The 15,256-nt window shown below is 36.2% G+C and overlaps 1 protein-coding gene across 1 annotated transcript in view; it reads right to left on the bottom strand.

Moving 5' to 3' along the window:
- Positions 1–7,821: 7,821 nt before the first annotated feature.
- Positions 7,822–15,256, bottom strand: part of LOC129267249 (fibrillin-2-like) — an 85,783-nt gene continuing 78,348 nt past the window's right edge. The window contains exons 105-109 of the mRNA XM_064103263.1: positions 13,396–13,509; positions 12,214–12,390; positions 10,656–10,746; positions 10,308–10,337; positions 7,822–7,924 (exon numbers count right to left, since the gene is read on the bottom strand). Of these exons, the coding sequence (XP_063959333.1) occupies positions 7,822–7,924; positions 10,308–10,337; positions 10,656–10,746; positions 12,214–12,390; positions 13,396–13,509 (515 nt within the window). The remainder of the gene's footprint in view (positions 7,925–10,307; positions 10,338–10,655; positions 10,747–12,213; positions 12,391–13,395; positions 13,510–15,256) is intronic.

Here is a 15,256-nt window from a genome sequence, read left to right on the forward strand (position 1 = left end):
ATCATAAACAATGCTATGGTGTTTGAGTTTTGTGTATGATTTTGATGTTTTATGAGTGATTTCGAATTGTTGGTGTTATGAGTACTAGGATCTTTGGAAATGTTTTGCTGTTGATCACCAACCTTGTGCCTACAGTAATGAGTGGGAGAGTGACATATGCTTTATTTTGTTATCAGTATCAATCATTGGTATATTTATGATGATTTACATGCCCTTTAATTTTGACACTGCATATTTATGTGTGCTTTTTTTGTAACGCATATGCTTTATGCTACAAGTTTCATGTTCCGTTTTACTTTTACTGGTAGTTACAGTTGTATACGGTTTGGTGTGATATTTGTTTGCAGTATGTAATTTTTCGTTTTTGTGTGGGAATGTATATAAATATTTTTAATTATTGATGCCGTCATTTAAATTTGTATGTGACTTAATTTTGGAACTGGTATGTTTTTTATGGTAACGATAGTCTGTTTGAACCTTTGTATCTTTTAGGATACAGGCACTTACTTATAATTGATTAGGGTGTAAATTTTTTGGACTTAATTTGTTTTAAAGGAGAATGAAACTCTTGGAGCAAGTTAGTTTTTGTGAAAGCAGAAAAATCAAAGAATAAGATCAACAAAAGTTTGAGTAAAATAGGACTAGCAATAGAAGAGTTATGAGCATTTGAATGTCGAGATCACTAATGCTATGGAGATCCTCCCATTGGCAATGCGACCAAGATCTATGATGTCACAGATGAACAACTCTCCCCTTTTGGACACTGAAAATATACCCCAAAACATCTCATTTTGCTCATTCTAATCATATGACGAACGATTCATCAATGATATAATGTTGTGAAACCTCTGTACTTGTCCTCTCATAAAGAGAACACCTCACCTTGTGATAGACTATATAAAAATGAGAATATAAGTGAAATAAGTACTAAAGTAATGAGGGAGTTGTACGTGTGTGACATCACAGATCTTGGTCGCATTGCCAATGGGAGGATCTACATGGCATTAGTGATCTCAATATTCAAATGCTCATAACTTTCATATTATTCATTCAATCTTCCTCAAACTTTCAACAATATGTTTCTTTGATTTTTCTCTTTAATATAGATTCAGCTGGTTTCAAGGGTTTCATTCTCCTTTAAAGGATACTTTGCTGAGGCCATTTCAGATCGTTATTTCATTGTTTGACCTGGTGTATTTTACATGTATGCATTTTGTTTCCACCCTCTTGGTTGGATAGTTCTTTACTGAATGATACATGTATAAAGGGTTTATTGTCTTTGATCGTGTTAATGGCTTTGTTTTCGGATAAGATTGGGCTGACGATTAGGCTTTGCTACGGACAGTTCCCTTCTTGGACAGAAATGACTTGTTTATTTTTGTAAGTGTGTTTTCCTTTTTGTAGATGATAGAAAGAGTTTAACACTAACAGTTACATTACGATATATCGTTTCCTACATGGAGATTTATTCGTTTTATACCAGTGCTGGTTTAACCCTTTTTTTTTTACTTGTTAGTGATCGTACTACGAATCATCATGATTTTGTTATACAGTTGTTATGTTGTGTAAAGAAGGGAAATGTGAAAGGCAGTCACGCCGCAGAGTGGGCCAGAATGAGTTGAAAGTGCGCGAAAATTATATTCCGTGTTAGATTTTTACTTTAACATGTTGCTCTAGGGTAATTTTGGGCGTAGAATCGACTGAACATAATCTAAAGCCGATATGACGTCACCTTGATACCAAATTTTGATTGGCTGCTTAAAACCTATTTGTGAAAAGACAAATTACGCTAAACAATGTGTGGTATATAAATTTTGTGTTATGTGCTACTTTAAGATTGACCAGAGTGAATGTTGGTTTATGCTTCTCACATGCCTAAAAGGTGTGTATGATATGCCGAAAATAATTTTATGGCATCAAAATGATCATTAATAAGATTATAAAAAAAACCCTTTAAAATCTGAAAAATATTAACCGCGCTTTATCAAGCTGTGTTGACTTGTGTAAAACGCAGAGTATATAACACCACGAATGTATCACTATGAGGAGGGTTTTTGGCTGAAATTATTCTACAAGTAAGTTTAACTCTAGAAGAGTTGTGGGTATAGCCCTTATTTGCGTTAGCAACCTTTATTTTGTTTATCATGCCCGGAATTCATGTCATTTTCATGGAATGGAAGGGGAATCGTCCTCGCCGTGCAAAAGCGAACGGCAATGTACACCCATACGGTGCGCTACGATGACTGCACGGTATAAAAATGACCGTTTTTGAACAGGTTTTTGGGGTGTTGTGTCAAGTAAAATCGGCTCTAACATGACAACGGGCAAAAACGGGCAGCTAAATTTGGTATCGACTTAAAGCTTAGACATCGGGAAAAATTATGTTTATAGAATTTAGACGGAAATCTAAACGTTTCTAATGTAAATGCAAAAAACATGGATTTTCAGCCTATTTCGAAGAATAATCATCCTATAAACCGCCTGAAAGGTGTCTTTTATCTACTTTGAACCCTTTCCTACGAAAAAAGAATATTTCAGGATTATGTTGGAGCCATTTCAGATTCCTACATGAAAAACCTCCTGTGAAATGGCCTGTTTTTCAACTAGGTTATCATATACGCGAAATTTCGCAAAATGTCACATTTTACGATTTGAGGTAGGAAATTAACAACCTTTATGCAAATTCCGGAATGAAATATTTTGCTGAAGTATTCTTCAAAGTGTTGTCTTTCAGCTGGGCATAACAAAAATAAAAAATTTGAAATTGCCCAAAATGACTTTTGGCGCACTTTTGTTTCTCCCCGTCCCACTGTGCGCCGGTTTGTTGTTTTAGTGTAATAATGATGATTCGATGTTACATGCGCTAAGTGTAAGCGTGCCACCTTGTGTTAGTCTCTTTGCCATTGTCATTTAAGACAGTCACACGTAACCTCAAAGTTGTCTAGTTTATTTACTTAAGTTTTACCTTATTAACCCTTGGCGTACTGTTGAGTGATTTGACAATTAACAAAGATGCAAGGAATATGTCCTTTATAAGTATAAAATCGATCAAATTATTGATAGTTTCACCTCTGCCTCGTAAAAAAGGCCTTTAACCTAATGGGAAATCCCCCACCCTCGCATTCATGCATATTTGGAAAAGAACCAGTGGCGCACCGTAGGTCATGGCATGGCCATGAGGGAAACAAACAGCAACACATTTGAGTCTTTTAATGGGTGGGCGAAGCGCGCTTATAAACAAGGTATTCAACATTGTTTCAGTTAAGTTATGTTACAATTTTCAAATTAATGGTATGTGATAACATGTATATTTGTGACCAGCAACCCCTAAACCACAAATAAGTGGCAAAGAGAGGTTCTGTGTAATAGCCAAAATAAGAAATTGGTCTTCAAAAAGCCGAAACATATTTATATTGAACAGCATATTTTTGACACCATACTTCAGCACGAATAGATAGCAGAAAGAGATTCTTCACACCCTAAAAGCCCTAAACAAAGGTATTACTCATTATTCTGGGGCAAGGGGTTCATATTCATTTTTTGAAGATGGCATCTGGCGGCCATCTTGGATTTGACCTCAAGATGACCTTATATTGCAAAAATGATAATAAAAATCGATTCCACAAAACCCTAAAGCCCTAAAAAGTGTAATTATTCATCATTTTGGGGCAAAGGGTTCAAAACTTAGGTTTTTAAGATGGCATCTGGCGGCCATTTTAAATTTATGTAAATTAGCAAAATTGCCCAAACGGCAACTTTTGGCAACCAAGCTGAATTTGTTCTCGGACCCCATAGGAACACAAATTAAAGGGGGAAAAAATCATCGGAAAGAACATTTCTAGGTTGGTGTATTGAGCTTATGGGACTGCCAAATCGAGTACTGTGTGATCAATGCATCGGGGTTCGCATTTTGGGCGATATGTTATACCTGTAGCAGCCCATCCGATCAGTATCTTCAAATACCGAGCTCTAGACAGGGTGAATATCTCGGCGGTCTATTACACCTGCATATATAATAGTCCGGTCTGTTAGCGTCAAAAATACCCTACTTGTGGATACGTTGGACAAAGGCATGATTTTTTTTCTCTCCAGACCTTTGTTAATGTATAAGAATTAAAAATGGGGTATGCTAAAAAAAAAAAAAAAAAATGGCTGCAGGAACAGTGAAAATATGGGTGAAAATTTCAAAATTTATGAGTTCAACGTGGTCTCATATATAGACTAGTGCTAGTGCATAACTCTTTTGCAGTGCATTGTTTTGCGTTTGTTTAGTTCTCAAATTCAGACCCTTTTTGAACAGATGTTCTTTTTGTCCTGACATCTCAATGCACCAAATTTCTGAATGAAGATGCATAAACAAGTTAAAGGGGTGGTGGTGGAGGGGGTTGAATTTTGGTGTATATGTACATATTTGGGTCTTAGGGTAAAGATATGCAAGAAACATTTTTTACATGTGTTGGATTTGTGTTGCCATGGTAACAGTGTAGTATGGCAAAATAAGGTAAAAATCTTGCAGTTAGAATTACTTCCTCTGTTTTTAACCAATTCTCATGAAATTTGGCACACTCATTAGTCTTTAGGTGAAAATGTCTAGGACACATTTTTGTGTGTCTTTCAGAAATCTTGTTGCCATGGTAACAACACATTATAAGGCGAAAATTTGGAAAAATTCTTACGATTTGAACTGCTTCATCAGTATTCAATCAATTCTCATGAAATTAAGATGTACAAGGCACTTTTTGTGTGTTTCAAAAATTGTGTTGCCATGGTAACAACAAATTATATGGCAGAATTCAGGTAAAAGCCTTGCGATTTGAACTGCTTCATCAGTTTTGAACCAATTCTCATGAAATTTGGCTCACACATTGGCCTGTGCAAGAACCATTTTTTTTTTTGTGAATTCGCCAGACAGTGCGTTGCCATGGTAACCACATATGATATCCAGAAATGCAGAAAAACTAATTGTGGATCAAAGTACTTTCAGTTTTCAGCCCGTGCTCATAAAAGTTGGCACAGATATTCATTTTGTGTAAAGATCCATATTCAGTGTTAAATGGGAATCCAGCCTTGGTCATAAAATGTTGTGTTGAAAAAGATAAAAATAAATAAAACAGAATGGTGAAAGTTTGAAAGAAATCGGACAAGCAAAATGAAGTTATGGCTGCTTTAAAAATTAAGATCCCTAAAAGACTATGTAGATTTCAAATTGGCAACTGGGTAAGTAAATTATGACGAGGGCCAAGGACAACTTTCCCATAAGCTTTGTACTTAACTATCAGGATTTTGGGGTTCCTCCTAAATATCTAATGTTTTGGGGCCGTAATATAAATATAAACCCGGTAGTATATTGTTTTATGTCCTTATTAAAGATAAAATTTGAAGTAAAACTTTTGAAAAAAGAAATTTTAGCCAATTTATGTATTTGAGTACATGGAAGAGTAGTCCTTGCCTTAATACACCACTATGACATCACATATATGGCCAATTTAAAGTCTTCATAGGTATAGTAATTGGCAATATTTGCAACTTTCACATTTTCACAACATTCTTATTGTTTGTCCGAAATTGTTCAAACTTTGACCTATAAACTTCTCTGATTTTTTCTTTTCCTCTAAAGACAAGTTTTTATTTGGGTTGGATTCCCCTTTAAAGTCATATTATAGGGCAGGGTATTAATTACCTTCAATGATATTTATAGGTTCTGACTTTTTTTTTTGGGGGGGGGGGGCGCGGAGGAGGTCCTTAAACACTGACCACATAAAAATATAAAGTTTAAAGGCCATGACCATTAGGAACTTTAACACTCTTCAAATAAGCACCGCTGCCATTTTTATTTATTTTCTATTTATTATTATTATTATTATTATTATTATTATTATTATCATTATTATTTTTTTTTTTTTGGGGGGAGGCTTTATAAAATTACCACATAACAGTAAAAGGAAATGATTACGACAATGAACTCAATCACACCCCCCCCCCCCCAAAAAAAAAAAACCAAACAAAAAAAACGTAATTTTCATCATACTCTCTAGACTTGTAAAGTAATATATACTGAAGAGGTTACAACACTATAACTATGGTATCCACGGGCTCGTTTTGAAAGTATCAGTGTCCAAACTATCATGACTATTGCGAGTTAGCTTGAAACAGCCCAAAATGCGCCGGGAATAAGCAAAAGCTTGATAATATCGTCTAAAATGCGAATGGTTCCGTGGTCTTGCTCTCAAATATTAAAAATCCATGTCGTTTTCATCATACTTTGCACATAGATACTTTAGCACCTGAATATTCCAAATATGCAAAAATTAGCATGGGTCCATGTGCTTGATCTTTTGCCATATAGCTTCGAAATTCACCCAAATGGATGTTCTTAAGAATTGCGCATTCACAAGCATTTTGCATTTTTAGACCTCACGAGATCACAACAAAGAGTTTACAGCTCTATTACTCAGTCAAAATCCATCAAAATTGCATAAAGTTTCGCATTATAATTAATGATTATATCCTTATGATGGATAATCTTTTCATTTTGGTATTTGCTCTTTTAAATCTAACAGCATTCTCAATTCTCAGAGATTGCGCGAAAGACATTTTAAAAAAATGTGAAATTACAATAACAAAATTGAATAGTTCAAGAAATGCTGCACTTTATTCAAACCCCAAGTCATTTTCACCAAACTTTGCAAAGTTGTAGAAAAAATTATTCCTTAGAGTTTCAAACATAAAAAAAATATGGGTTCATGTGCTTGTTTTCAAGCTATCAGCACTTTTATTAGAGCAAATATGCTTTCTAAACCCCCTAAAACGCGCAGAAAAGCTTTGTATCGTGAGGAAAAAAATCCAAACCGCTGTACCATTTATTCAAAATCGGGGGTCAAATTCGTCATACTTTGCAGCATACAGAGTAAAGTATTTTGAAATTGTAGAGGCATTAAAATATGGTCCATGGAATAATTCCAGTTTATTAGCTTCATAAAATAACACATAGGATCTGAAATTAGTGCAGATAAGGAGAACAATCAGCTTATACCTACATGTACAGCTGAACAATCACCTGTTCATCCATTGTGACGTCACCGCGCAGAGTGTAAAATATGCGCAGATCATGATGCGCACAAACATAACTGTGGAACGTCCTTAAACCATTCCAAAGGGATATTATGAATTCCATATTTATCCCTTTTAAAAAGAAGTAGATTATGGTCAATAATTGCATCAAACCATTTTGATATATCCAAAAAAACATGCTCCAACAACTTCATGTTCGCTAAATGCTTCATACAGTCATCGACGACCCTATATTAATAAGAAACTGTAGAATGATTTGGTAAAAAAAGCAAATTGATCGACGCTAAGAAGGTCATCATATCATATATATATATATATATATACCTTCACCCGACAAAGGAAATTATAATTGGTATGGTGTCGAAAATCTGTCTATATGACGGTCAATCGGATCGGGGTCGCCCTATAGCCACTAACCCGTCTCTGTGGTCTAGTGGTTAAGGCACCGGCGTTCAAAGCTGGGGGCCCGGGTTCGATTCCCGGCAGATACATTTTTTCGGCATCACCAATTTTTCCAAAGGGTAGATAGCTCTGGGGAACCTTAATTTAAGCTACGCCTACCATTGTTCTCTTCATCCATTTCTTTCACACAATATTTAAATAAGAGTTGCCAAAGCTGTAGTACATGTATAACTTCACATATGTATATATATATATATATATGAAATAGTAGTTCTGAAGTCTTTTGACCGGCAGTGATGAGGGATGCAACTTCTCCCCAAATTATTTTAATACCAATTTACTTTTTATTCATCTAAAAAGATATAACGTTAGAGAAACTTGCCTAGATTCTTGCCAATGAACATTGCTCATAGGTACGTTCAATGTTCTTTGCTGTCTTTCATCACGATCACTGAAAGAGAACAATTATTGTAAACAAACAAGCTTTATGATTGATACATCCTGCAAGGCCTGTTTAAGTTTTACCGTCTGATGTCTAATACACACACATACAAAAAAAAAACAAGACAGTGTCGAGTCTGTAAAAAAAAAAAATTGATTGAACATGGTCGTTATCAGTGGGTGTTCTGTGAAAAAAGGTCCTAGGCCCACCAGCCGACAGGGCCTGGACAAGAGGCTAATGATTACCAACAAATATCGGTACAATTACCGTTGTCCGACAACCGTAAGTCATGCAGTGTTCCTTATTCTCCTCAGTCACATTATCTTTCGCCATACCCATAGCAGATGTGAAAAGCGGGAAATATTTTCATCCATATTTTTCCCGGTCGGATGGCATAATCTGACGGACCGTTTCGCTTTTAAGGGGTTAAGCCTGTCTAAAGACTGAAGTTTTAAGTACATATTGAATTAATTCTTACAAACAAGATTCTGGTTCCCAATAGCCTGGAAATGTTCATTTCTGCCGGTACAGACAGTGGCGTACCGTGGGTCACGGCATTGGGGGGGGGGGGGCACCAGAAAAACTTCTGAGTCACTTAGTGAGCGCGCCAAGCGCGCTCAGCTGCCAGGTATATTGACCTAATAGAGAAATTGTAAGGACAGCGCCATGAAACGGATATGTATCTCAGTAATCAAATAATGCGAGCGCGAAGCGCGAGCTTAAATTTTTTATCAGACCTATAAAAAGGGATATTCAAATTTTTGTAATCATCATGCGTACCTGTCTCGCTAAACAATGCGAGCGCGAAGCGCGAGCTGAAATTTTTGTATATACCAAACGGAGATTTTATGGACTACATTTCAGATATCCATTAAGAGTATACATATACCTCACCATAGTCATCTAATGCGAGTGCCAAGCGCTTGCTGATTTTGTTAGAATTGCATCTAAACGCATGAAGCACTTGTAGTCATTGTAATCATGGTTATTAACATTGATATGGATCTCACTAATAAAATATTGCGAGCGCAAAGTGCGAGCTGAAAATTAAAAAAATCAGAACTGAAGAGGGGCAATTTAAGGCTTGTTTGTAGGAATTAACAAAGACCATAGTATTTCACTAACGAAATGTTGCGAGCGCGAAGCGCGAGCTGAAAATTTCTGATATTCAGATAAAAAAAAAGGGACATTTTATAACGACTGATTCTAGGAATTCACGGAGAGCAGACATATCTCACCAAACCACTAATGCGAACGTAAGCACGGACAGGAAATATTTTATGTTAATACCTTAAAGTGGGGCAATCACTTTAAGAAGTCATGAAAAAGAAGCATACTATTTTTTTATATAAAATATATCGAAATGTGAGGAAATATATTTGGTGTATATTGACTTGAAAATGGGAGGTTTTAGTACAACATGATGATATATCTCGTTAAACAGACAGTGCGAGCACCAGGAACAATGAAGAAATAGGCCCTGAGCAAATTATGTTTCATAAAGTTATGAAAAAAAAAATGTTTCTTATGTAATATATCATAACATAACATACTAATAATATAATATAACATTATAATGAACAATAACTTCTTCTTTCCCACTACGTTTCTCTTACTCTCTCCCTCTTTTTCTCTTTTTCCCCGTGTTTTTTTTTTTTTTTTTTTTTTTTTGGTCAGCCGATTGGGGGGGGGGGGGGTCACGTGCCCCCATGCCCCCCCCCCCCGTAGTTACGCCACTGGGTACAGATAATAATTAGTCAGCGAACATTTCGATATACTTTGTTGACAAAAGATTGAGGCACTGGTTCTCGGGGGGGGGGGGACAAAAACAATTTAATGCATACATTTTTTGGTAAACACCACTTCGAAAATGGGTTGAACAAAAGGCTGGTATAACCACCATGAGAACCAAACGCATTGTTTCTTTCTTACTGTCATGGATAATCTTCGATAGAAACTGTTTTTGTTTATCTTGGGTTTTGTGTAATCAATATCAAAATACCATGGAAAATGTTTCATCAACATTTGGTATGACAAGTTTAGATCCGACAACTTTTCTTTATTCTTATTAGATAAGAACAGTTACTATGGTAACTGACAAATAACAAAGGACTTGTCGGATAAAACGTCCGACAATTTCTTGTTAGATTTGGGTTGGACTTGTTTTAATGAAAATGTAGCATGGTGTTGTTTTCCGATCTCTTTCTTTCTGAAAACCGATTTTCATGTAATACACGCCTCTCTACTGTCACTTTCTTGCCTCTACGACATCAACCTCCTTCTTCCACACCTTCACTTTACTTCTGTATCCTAACATTGCATTATTTTCAAGTAGTATCCATGTACTAGAATGACAGAAAATCAATATGAAAATTTAGAAATATTAACTTGCCTTCTGTCCCGTGATGAATGACACAGCCGCCTGTGTTTGCATCATCGAGTACAGAGAGAGATGGGGGGGGGGGGGGGGGGTAACAGAGAAAGATTAAAAAGTTAGTATCCCTATCCTTCATTTAATTAATACTAAACACGAATATGTACCTTCATTTCAGCAGACGGATAAATACTCAAGTGCCAAGTCTCTTCAGGATAATATCTCCAACAACGTGCATGTTAAAATGTCCTCAATTAAAGTTTGTTACATGTTTCTTAAACAAAGAAATACCCGTTCCTAGGAAGGGTTTTTGATATTTAACTTCCTGAATTAACAGATATACATTTAAAACAGGCACACCCTTACTTGAAAATGCAATACAGAACGGCTATCACGGCGAAAGCTACTCCCACACTTGCGAGTACGATGACAATGACAATGACAGTTGGTAATCCTCCTAAATGTAATGACAATTGTAAGATATAAATGAGGTTAAATGTATATGAAGCGTTTTGGCCCAGTGGATTAGTCTTCGGACTTTGAAACAGAGGGTCGTGGGTTCAAATCCCAGCCATGGCGTAATTTCCTTCAGCAAGAAACTGATCCACAATGTGCTGCACTCAACCCAGGTGAGGTAAATGGGTACCGGTAGGAAGTAATTCCTTAAAAAGCTGTGTGCGCTATGCACGCTTTTACAACTCCAAAGAATGTTCTGTAAATCTGATTGGTCCAAATCGGATGACATGATATTCAGCGAATCGCGCTATTGCATCCAAAACGCACTATCCTGCACTCTGAAGTCATACCAAAAGTACTATCCTGCATTGTGACGTCAGAATGCGGGATAGTTCGCGGTCTGAAATTATCTAGAATTATCTAGAATTTAGATAAAATATACAGTGCGTCCCACAAAAAAAAAAACCGAGATTTAGCCATAATTTATCATAAGTTGATCATAAATAATAGACAAATGACCTACCATGTAAAGCTTAGAATCTCCTCTTTCATCTGGTACTACTTAGATTATTTCTCATTCACGCATGGGTGAGCAAAATCAATTCAAAGAAAGGATGCCCAAAACTCATTTGGCGGGGTGTATCTAAATTTCAAAAAGAAAGTCACATGACTAATAAGTTCAATATCTGCTCTTTTATTTGATACCTTAATCACAAAAAATTGTCCAGAAGTAAAAAAGTTATGATACCTCGAAACAATGCTTGTATTTCCATAATTTCATTATATAAACGTGTTTTCACCAGTTTCCCACAGAAGCTATCGCACGGTAACAAAATAGTTAATGCATGGCTGATCGTCAACAAAACGGAGTGTCGAGTGAGTTTGAACGCTAGCCTGTAAAACCTCTTCATTTTATGAAATTATTGAAATCTAGCCCTTATTTCAAATAACCAGAACTTCGTTATTCCTTGACCATTTTCTGTAATTAAGGTATCAAATTAAAGAGCAGATATTGAACTTTTTTTGAAATGTGGTTTTTATTTTAAAACCCAGATACGGCCCGCCAAGTGACTTTTTGGAATCTCATTTTCAGATTGTTTTTGCTCACTCATGCCTGAATGAGAAGTAATTTAAGTAATTCCAGATGAAAGAGGAGATGTCCTATTTGGTACTTGTCGTCGGGGGTACTTGTCTTTTGGGTGGATGTCCTATTAAAGGGTGGATATCCAGGTGGTACACTGTATATGTAAATGTCCTGATACGGCCTCAGAGATATCACGAATAATTCATAATATACACTATCAGAGTAATCGTGACCGACAATTTTCTTCTCACCATTTGAATCTAAAGAATGCATTGTTGAACAATTGGAGGAGTGCACGGAAAGCAGTGACTTTGTAATCTTAATCACCCTATCTATACTAGGCAATTTCCTTTAAAATATGAACAACAATATAGAAGCAAATACCTGGGGAACAGTCGAGGTCTCTCAATTGCACCCAAGTTCCAGAAGTTCCGTTGCATTGCCATGTAACAGATGCTTGTGTTTCGTCGCACTGTATAATGACAAGATCTTCTCTTCTGTAGATGTCTTGAGGCATAACAACGTGACTCCTCGGATGAGACGGCAGACTGCAAGTTATCTCTGTTGAAAACAAGAACTACAGTCAATACCGACGTTTAAATTTTGATTCGTAAATATGGATTTTCACCCCGGTGTTTGATACTTGCTATTGATAATCGTGACAATACATATAAAATAGCTTAGAAAACAATAAGGAAAATAAAGACAATTTGAAAAACGAAGATACTGAGTGTCAAGTGATAATAACGATTACAATGTTGATAAAACTATAACAATAAAGAGGAATACACCAAAGATATTAAAATCACTATTACTACTACTATTGTCATCATTGTCATACTAGTAAAGGAAAAAAATATATACCCTACCGGGAACATGGTGAATGCGATGCAGGGTCCTTCGAAGTTTATTGATAAAATTATGTATGTAATCCTTCATACTTATCGTTATATTTATTTTTATTATATATAGATTCACCATTATTATTGCATATTTTGTATTGTGTGTGTGTGTATTTCGACATGTGTCTTTGAAGATTGAAGTATGTTGGTGTTTGCGGAGGTAGGGTATGTGTAGTAAACACACAAAAATGAACACTAACACGAAGCACCACACTAGAATCGAGGACATGCACCCTCCAACCGTGGACTGTCCACGGTAAGTAGTGCAAATGAATGGAAATTGAATAAGCGTGCATGTGGAAAGTATAAAAAAGAGTACGGGAGATGTTGATCATCGTGGTAGTATAGAATCGGTAAAGGATTAATCTGTTGTCTCGCGATACGGCAAACTGTTTGCCGCATCGTGAGACAAAAGATTATTTCCTTTACCGAAAACAATTATATTTCATTGACGTTACACAGTTATATCTAGTAGTCCACGTTAGTTAGTTTCATTCTACACACTGTATGTGTCCGCATTAGAGAAGTGTAATTTCACTTTACACATGTCTACGTTTACGTTAAAATTCGGATTTACAGACAAAATTTACACGAATGTATGTGAGGGGGTGGAGAGTGTGTGGCTGGGCGAGGGCAAAGGCAATCACGAGCTACGACCTCCTACCTGTTTCACAATGCAGCCCTATATACCCGTAGTGGCAAATGCATATGTAGTTGATATCCCCTGGTGACGTAACGCACAATCCATTCAAACATGGAGTAGCAAAACATATATCACCTATTAAAAATAAAAGTAAAATCGTTAAATACTTTAACAATACAAAAATGTATTCTATATATATGTACATATATATACATATATATATATATATATATATATATATATAATGTGAAAGAAATGGATGAAGAGAACAATGGTAGGCGTAGCTTAAATCAAGGTTTAAATCTTCATCCATTTCTTTCACACAATATTTAAATATAAAAGAGTTGCCAAAGCTGTAGTACATGTATAACTTCACACATTTATATATATATATATATATATATATATATATATATATATATATATATATATATATATACATGTATATATATATATATGTGTGAAGTTATACATGAACTACATCTTTGGCAACTCTTTTATTTAAATATTGTGTGAAAGAAATGGATGAAGAGAACAATGGTAGGCGAAGCTTAAATCAAGGTTCCCCAGAGCTATCTACCCTTTTTGGAAAAATTACTGATGCCGAAAAAATGTCTCTGCCGGGAATCGAACCCGGGCCCCCAGCTTTGAACGCCGGTGCCTTAACCACTAGACCACAGAGACGGGTTAGTGGCGAGGGCGACCCCGATCCGATTGACCGTCAGATAGACAGATTTTCGACACCATACCAATTATAATTTTCTTGTCGGGTGAAGGTGGGTTTTGAACAATGACAAGGGTAGATAGCTCGGGTGAACCTTGATTTAAGCTACGCCTACCATTGTTCTCTTCATCCATTTCTTTCACACTACATGTATATATATATATATATATGTATGCAGCAATAGAGATACACACCTGAAAGTTGACCCTGAGTCAACCGACTTAAACTCAATTTACTCAGAGTCATGTTCAGGACTTAGAATTTTTTCGAGCTCAGAGAGTGTACTGCGGGCGGCAACGGAGTGCTATATCACGATTGCAGTTTCTTTCAGTTGATTTTTCTAACATGTTGTCTGTTTTCTTGATAACTGTTCAACTGGTTTGAGTTATTGCTTGGTCATTCATCTCTATTTGCGTTTCCTGTATTAATTATAATGCCTTAATAACAAAATAATGAGTCTAGATTTGGCATTGTAATGTTCCACGCAGAGCAATTAACGTGGGGTTGTGGTCGCTTATTAGAACAGCCACTATACGTACGTGCATAGACCTACTGCGTACTCTGCGGAGCGAGAGCCGATTTTGAGTAATTGTGTAGTCTTATTCCAGGAATAAATAAATAAGTAAAATAATAATTATAACAATGCTCTAAAATTGTCTGGTTTTGTTTTTGTTGTTCAAACTGTGGTGTGATATTATGGTTCGACGCTTATTTTCCAAGATTCGTCAATTTTGACATCCAATAAAGTGTACTGACAGTGGCGTAGGCCTACTTCGGGTAAGGTTCGTGTCTTTGTGGGGCGCGCTGCTGTTCCCCCATCCCCCCGCCCATCCCCCATATTTTCTTCAAAAGGTTTGTGTGTGTATGTGTGTGTGTGTGTGTGTGCGCGCGCATGTATGAAAATGTCGATTAATTTGATTTGAATTGATTTGTCAAGTTGAAAATGTAGATCTAGGCCGGATGAGGCAATTCTTGGTAGATCTAATGACATTGAATTGTACTTTTTTTCAACATAATTAAAATACTAGATCTAGATCTATATGGTAACTATGTCAGATTTCGATACATATCACCCCGCAACGCTAAAAAATCCACAAAGAGAGTCATAACAACTTGAGGTAAGATGAATACCACCATTATTGACCTGAAGTCAGCAAA

The sequence above is a fragment of the Lytechinus pictus genome, chromosome 8 (assembly GCF_037042905.1).
Source record: "Lytechinus pictus isolate F3 Inbred chromosome 8, Lp3.0, whole genome shotgun sequence".
NCBI lineage: Eukaryota > Metazoa > Echinodermata > Echinoidea > Temnopleuroida > Toxopneustidae > Lytechinus > Lytechinus pictus.